Source organism: Ursus maritimus, unplaced genomic scaffold (genome assembly GCF_017311325.1).
Source record: "Ursus maritimus isolate PB19 unplaced genomic scaffold, ASM1731132v1 scaffold_12, whole genome shotgun sequence".
NCBI classification, from domain to species: domain Eukaryota; kingdom Metazoa; phylum Chordata; class Mammalia; order Carnivora; family Ursidae; genus Ursus; species Ursus maritimus.
In genome coordinates this window covers 35,332,468-35,340,224 of record NW_024423564.1, presented here as the reverse complement: position 1 = coordinate 35,340,224, position 7,757 = coordinate 35,332,468, and the positions used below count along the sequence as shown (strand labels likewise).

At 31.6% G+C, this 7,757-nt stretch overlaps 1 protein-coding gene across 1 annotated transcript in view; it reads right to left on the bottom strand.

Annotated features, from left to right (window-relative positions):
• Nucleotides 1–421: 421 nt before the first annotated feature.
• The window catches only part of TTLL7 (tubulin tyrosine ligase like 7), a 140,655-nt gene continuing 133,319 nt past the window's right edge, over nucleotides 422–7,757 (bottom strand). Inside the window, exon 21 of the mRNA XM_040627103.1 lies at nucleotides 422–4,255. Coding sequence (XP_040483037.1) covers nucleotides 4,135–4,255 — 121 coding nt within the window. The 3' untranslated portion in view covers nucleotides 422–4,134. The remainder of the gene's footprint in view (nucleotides 4,256–7,757) is intronic.

Genomic DNA, 7,757 nt, shown 5'->3' with positions numbered 1-7,757 from the left:
CACTTATGACAAGGCAAAAAATCACCAAGAGAAGGGCAGCAATCTCAAAGAGTGCAGTAAGTTTTCATATACGACTTTTGGGTTGTAAGACTGTTATTTGTAGCCATGTATCTTGGTTCAAATAGTCTAGACAATTAATGTTTTTAGGCATAGAAACTTGGTTCCTAAAAGTCTCAGCAGACACACTGAACTTGATCTAATAACACATTTTATCTAAGTTTTATTGTTGTTGAGGTAAAAATACACCACCATAAAATGCAAGGAAAAACCAACATTTAAAATGCAGGATTTATCCTTTCTGGACTTTGTTGATCAAAGGTCAAAACTTCAAAGGTTAAAGTGAAGAAGAGGAGGAGGATGTGAAAGAAGGAAAAAAGGAAGAAAGAAAAAGCAGTGTAAGGAATAAAATTTTGATCATGAATATATTTCCAAATTTTTTATTTATTTGTAAATAGTATTAACCCAAAATATTTAGATAACTAATTCAGAACTTGAAAACATAAATTTCTCAATTTAAAGAGCAAAGCCAATTTTCAAAATCATTAGATTACAGCAACACAACTAACAGAAGTTACACTTTTTATTGCTTAACCCTTAGAACCAGGTAACCTAAGACTCAAAATGTAAATTAGCATTACAGAACAGAAAAGGAAGGTATTTTCTGTCACTCTTCTCGAGGTAATTGCTATTATTTTTTAAAGAAAACACATTTAAGAATGAATCAGTGCTTTGCAGAAACCTAGAAATAATAGAGTTTATGCAACTATCAATTTTTTGGTACATTTGAAAAGGCCAAATATGTGTATGTTTAGATTTAAAAAGAATTTTTACATAGAATGGCTTTGACATGCTAAAGATGAAAGCATTTGGATTAATTTATATTAAAATGTGAAATTTCAAGTTAGATAACAAAATTCTACACTCATATGTTTTCCAAATTAAAAAGAGAATTAGAATGGAGTCCTTGATATCTAGAAGCCTCTATCATCCAGTTGTCTGTAAATATTCCTTAAAAGAAAGTTGCGGGGGGGTTTTGTTTGTTTGCTTGTCTGAGTTTGGTTCATTTTAGTTTTAGGGAGGAGGAATTAGTAGGCTATTTTTGTGTATTCAGACCTAATTTAGACATATGAAAAAATCTGTATAAATCTTTGCATCTGGCAGAGGTTATTTCCATATTTGATCCTGTTATAACTTCGTTTTTATACATGCAAGGTAAATGAAATGCTAGTAAAATAAAATTTGTTGCTAGTAAAAATAAACATAATATGAATCACAACAGTTCCTTCAACAGATTACATAAATGGTAACTAATTACAATGCTGGATAATTAAAGTGAAAACAAATCTGCCATCTCATACCATGTTCATAGATGAGATTTAAAACAAAGGTTGCTTTTTATATAATTCTGGAAATCACTGCAATCATATACAGTTCTGGAAAGCATTCCAATCTTAGATTTACAGAATGAGTAGGGATATGGGTTTTTTTTTTTATAACAGAATAAAAATACACTTTAATCTTAAGTAAACCAAATTCCCTATTAAAATTCCTGGTAATATTGAATAACTTCTGAAGTTTTTCAAGTAAAGTTACTTTCTCTTCTGGAAGAGAGAATCAGACCCGTACTATCACTTATATTGATATGTTTTCACCTTACAAATAAAAAAATTATAATAAAAACTAAGGAATATTTTATACCTCTAAAACATTTCTATGGCCTCAAGAGACTTTCATGGTTTACTACTGAATCTTCTCTTCTTAGTTTCTCATTAGGGAATAAGCACTATAGCAACCATAGTCTACAGCACACCAGGTAATATATATAAATAATGAGCACATGGCTTTTATTCACAACTTTATCACATCAAACTAGATCAGTATAAATATGCAAATGTGAGCAAGAAAATTCTAGTGCTCAAAAAAAGCCAGATGTAAGTAGCTAGAGAAATGAAATTTGTTCATTAATTAGTTGGGTAGTTTCACACATTTTAACTTATTTTTCAAAGGTTCTTCAAGTGTGTGTGTGTGTGTGTGTGTGTGTGTGTGTGCGTGTGTGTGTTTTCTAGGGGGAGAGGGTTCATCCCCATGTTGAACATTCTTCTTTTTTGTTTTAAATGAAAATTTCACTCTTTTATCACTAAAGACAGAAGTCCCAAAGCACCCACTCTAGCATACTAAATAACCATTTTGATTTAAATTAATACAAGTGAGTGACCAACAAACTGGATAGATATCAAATACCAGACACTTGAAATTATGTATCATTCATGGATAGATCATGAACTTAAAAGAAAAATTATTTAAAATACTTCATGAAAAGACCTACTTGCTTATCACTCTTACAATAATCTTGTAATATTCCAATTTTTGCATTATTTATTCTAAGAAATCTGTAATATATTTGAGAATTCACAAAATGGAGTCACAAACACTCAGAGTTACACTGTAATTTCCTTTATCCTGACATCCTTATCCTCTTTTTCCCCAAAGACAGTAACAAATTCTTCTTTGGGATGCATTTAGCAAGGAAAAGTATCTATTGGAATACGGATGTTAAGTAGTCATAAAGAATCAAGTAGTGATAATTTAAGGGAAGACATGTTTTAACCTATCACAGCCTCAGAATGTGGCTTTAAAAGCAAAATATATCTAACTTACAACTTTAGGTTGCCAATTATCCTTTTTTGCAAATTAAACTAGGACAGTTTGCTTCTCTTGGTTCTCCTGCTTTGAGGCCATTTCTTGATTTATTGGAAGTAGTTTCTAGGATAATAAAAGGTAAAACATTCCTAAATTTTGCCTATAATTAGCATCTATGAGAAAATAAGACTGTTGGGAGAAGTTTAAACAAACTGCTGAAAGATGAATATTGTAATTTCTAAGGATTTCCATGTCAATGATAGTGCTGTTTATATTTTTATAGAAAGCTGAAAGCTCACTCATTGTTTTTGAAACTATAAGCAAGAAAAGGAAGTAAATTGCTATGAAATGTATGCATAATAACTTCAGACACAAAGAAAACTTCATCCTCTATTTTGATTTTAGAAAATTCTCGAGGGTACATCCATGACTAATAATATCTAGTAATCAGAATCTTCTATTTGCAATAATTAGATTATTTTCGATGCTGCAGTGTGAAACTCTATATTAGACTTTACAATGTAAGTTGGTCTCAACATTAAGAGACTTACCAAATAAGTGTGAGACATTATCCTATCACACCAAAATGAGTTTGAAATGTCAACTCTTCTACTTCTGAAGAACAGAAGAAATTGTATTTGACCATATGTACCCATTGGAGATATACTTTCAAATAAAAGTGAGTGGTATGAAATACGAAAATCAGATGGAAAGATTTTATTATTACCATCACGTTCTGTTCCTTTATGTGACTCCCAATGAAAAGTAGAAAATAAAAGCTAGTTCACGTTTTGTTTACTTTTAACTCACTGGATTGTCTTCCATTTTAGATCACTGTATGATCTTACTAAAGCCTTACTGAAAATGTACATTATCACAAGTAGCTAAATTTCCACACAGAGGAATAAAAATATTGGGAAAATCAGGTTGAGATTTTTATAGTACTCTGCACTGTGCTATAGTAATGATAAACCCATTTCACATTTAATCCTATCATCAAGCAACACCAGGCTTCTTGCTTTGTTTTTCATTTGAAATGGCTACTATATATAAGAGAATTAATAAGGTATTATACTATTAATGCTTTTTCAAGTCAAAAGAAGTGTTATCTAGAAAATAATTTAACATTGAAATGGGATCTTCAAGATCAATTCTGTTTTATATACTCTGCAGCAAAAATAACATTTCTAGTAGGAAGGTATTAATTATAAACCTAGCAAATTCTAGACATTCACATATTTGTGTAAACAATTTAACATGGTTTATTACATTTCCAGAAAGGTTAAGTCTTATATCCAGTTTTCTGCTAATTCTTCTTTCATATATTATAATAAATATATATGTGTTATTTGAGTGCACGTGTATATATTTTCACACATATATGTCATATATACATAAAACAGCACTTAATGGTCACTTTCTTTGCATGTTTAAATTGAAGGGAAAAAAATGAATTGCTATTATGCATAATCCATGGCAATCTTCCTTTCTGTTTCACAAATGGCCATATCGGGATGTAAACAAAACATTGGAGCGAGTCATTCCAGGTGAACTGTATTTCAAGGTGTAGGCTGGTGTTCTCATGAAGAATTGTGTACTTCCTGGTAATAAATACCTACAAATGACAGTTAAAAAATTATACTTTACAAACAAGTTAATATTAACATCTCTCACTAAAGTGTTCTGTGGTTAATAATTTATATATGCTACACGAGAAGCAATACTGTAACAATGCATCCTACGTTGAAAAATGTTCTCTCCCAGACTGAGGTGGGAAGGTGGAAGATGGTCATAAAAGCCTCACCTAAAGAGCTGAATACAGATGCAACTATGATCTTAGTATCCCAAGACATCCCATAAAGAGCCATTATACTCACATGCTAGGAAACTATTTCCACGGCTCATGTTAATTTGAAATTCATCATTAATCTCTATAAATAATATGTGAAACCAGTCAAATATTTCTTAAAAACATGTGATATGAGAATTTGGCTGGCCACATTACCAATAATTGTTTGTTTCAAGGATGTTGGAACCATTAATTATAATTTAATAATATTTCATCAATATATTATGACTATAGGTAATCTAAGAGAAAAAGTTAAAGGCTAAAAGTCATAATTATAAAATTTATATTCATAGACCACATGGTTCTTATAACAGAACACCAGAAACAATCATGATCACAGGTTACATGCAATCCTTGAAGCCAAATGTATTTCAGAATACATGAATTTTCCAGATTTTAGAATGATATACTGTATATACCATATATAATATAATATCTCCATCGGGGCCTTGACGCAGCATCCTGAAATCAAACCATTAATATTTCTGTAGTGAAACATATGAATACTCACAATAGATAGGATGAAAATAATTAATAACTTCATGCCAATTCAGGTCAGGTCATATTTGCCAATAAAAAGGTTACTCTTCCTTTCTTTTTAGTTTTCAGAGATTTGAGAATAAGAAATTGTAAATAAGAACGTGCACCTGTATAATTTGTTTCTCTCTGGAAAAACTTTGATTAGCATTAGGCCACTCCAATCTATATATCTAGAGAAAAATGGAAATCCACAAGGAAATCCACATGAGCAAATGTAAATAAACATTACTATTAAAAGTATAAATCTTGGTAATGACGAGAAGGACATGCTATAAAGTCAGGACAAAGACATATATGAGGAATTTCCAAAACCAGAGGCAGCAATAGAAGGAGATTTGACATTTTTGAAAAAATAAACAATGGTAGAGCATCAACTCATTTATTTTTTCCACTTTACATTAGAATCTTCCAGCAACAGTATCATACTTCCATAGACACGCAAAGAAATCAAAGGCCAAGAGTACTATTAGCTACCTATTCTACATTAAATAATGTTGATAGCTACTATACCTCCATGCCAATGGAAAGTTACATTTATAGTTGTGTTATATAAATTTTATAGAAGAATATGAACTCAGTATGATCAAGTTGCATATGGCATTCAGATTAAAATGGAAGAATTCTCCATAACATCCATAAACATCATTTTATCATGAATGATCTAATAATATCTTCTAAATCTATTACCTAGTAGCACAAACTATAAATAATTGCTCAAATCATTAAGTTAATAGAGCAGTAAAATAATACACAACAAACCAAATTAAATCAAAATTGCACAATGGGTGATGAATAATGAAACAATTGATTTCTCACATCACAGATTATATAAATTATTTTCTTAATATCACTAGGGTAATTTATATGGATTAATTATTATGTCAAGAGCTAGTGGAGTCATGATGATTAATCTGATATCTTCTGTCATGAAAAGGCTCCCTTCCTATCTAAGACAAAGGTGTGAAAGAAAATAAGGTGTTTGATCAAAACCCACTGCTTTTTATTAGTTGAGAGTTATTCTACCTTCTATTGAAAATGCATTCTGATTATATTGATAATTATCAGAGTACACAATAACTTCTACCAACTTCCTTTTGAAGAACTTCCAAGCAATAGTTACTACTGACATTACAATAACATTCACATATCCTTTTGAGTTAAAGATCTCCAGTCCACAGAGGAAAAATACAAGCACAAAATCCAGGGTTACAGCTAACCTATACTATTTTATTTAACACTATGTAATACTTAGTGTTTTCTATGTGCTCAGCACTATTCTAATTGCTTTATAAATACTAGCTCATTTATTCTCATAACAGTTCCATACAGTAGATATGACTGTGTGCTTCATGTTATAGATGTGCACACTGGAGCATACAGGGCTCAAATGTCTTGCCCACAGTTACACAGCTAGTAAATGGCAGAGCTCGGCCTCAGACCCATGTGCGCCAACTCCAGAATCAGTGCTCCTAGTAACTGTACTATTTTGTCATTTCTCTGTATGAATCTCAGTTTTAAAACTAATGGATATGATGATTATGATATTCATTTTTTTCAAAACTACAAAGTATAAAATAACCTAGAAAGTAGAAGAAGATTGTACCTCCACAAACCTAAACTTTTTAAAAGAAGCAGAAAAGGCTATAAAATGAAACTTTGGTGAAGAAAAAGTTCAGTATGAACTAAAAAAAGCATATGAAATCACATTGGAAGAAACTTTGTTTCCCTAAAGCAAGTGCTGTGGGCTATTTTAAAGCTTTACAGGGAAACAACAGATTATTTGCCTTAATATCTCCATTAATATCTCTTGGGACATCCCACACTAGCTGAACATCAAAGATTATGCTTGAAATGTTCTTTGCAATGAAATTAAATAATACAATTTGATTGTTTTTAGCCAGAAGAGTATCTCTGAGAAGTACACTTATAGACTATGTATCTAAAGAGTGTGTTAAAGCACCAAAAACTGTGAAAAGTTTACAGCTTTACCTTTATTCTATCTTACTCTCGATGTACAAAATAGTTAACTTGTAGGTACCAAGGAGAACTACCCCAGACTACCCTCACTCCTCATCACTGACACTAGGTGTACACCACCTCACATGTCCATCACATAGACATAAAACATGCCTTTGTCCAAGTCCTACTTGATGTAGAATTGGTCTGTCATGTACCAACTTCTTCCTGACCATGGAGGATCTCTATAACATGAGCATTTCAAGACCGGTAGGGAATTAGCCTTGAAAACTTAAGCTACACCCACCTTCTGAGATTTTCCTGGGGTAAGATCAGTACCCCTGAGACCCCCAAAATAAACTCAGCTTCCTGGTTTGGGGAACAAAGGTAAATAAAGTTCATCATAATATTTATCCTATGTTTTAAATTTTTTTCTACTGTGGTATAATATATATACCATGAAACTTACTAGTTTTATTATTTTTAAGTGTACAAATCAGGGCATTAAGTACATTCACAATGCTGTGTAACCATCACCACAATCTGGTTCAGAACGTTTTCATCCCAAACAGAAACTCTTTGCCCACTGAACACTAAATCCCCATTTCCTCCTCCCCATTCCCTGGTAAGCTCTATTCTACTTTCTGTCTCTATGAATTTGTCTACTCTAGATACCTCATATATAGTGGAATCATATAACATATTTTGTCCTTTTGTGTCTGGCTTATTTAATTAGCATGATTTCAAGGTTCATCCATGTTGTAGCATGTGT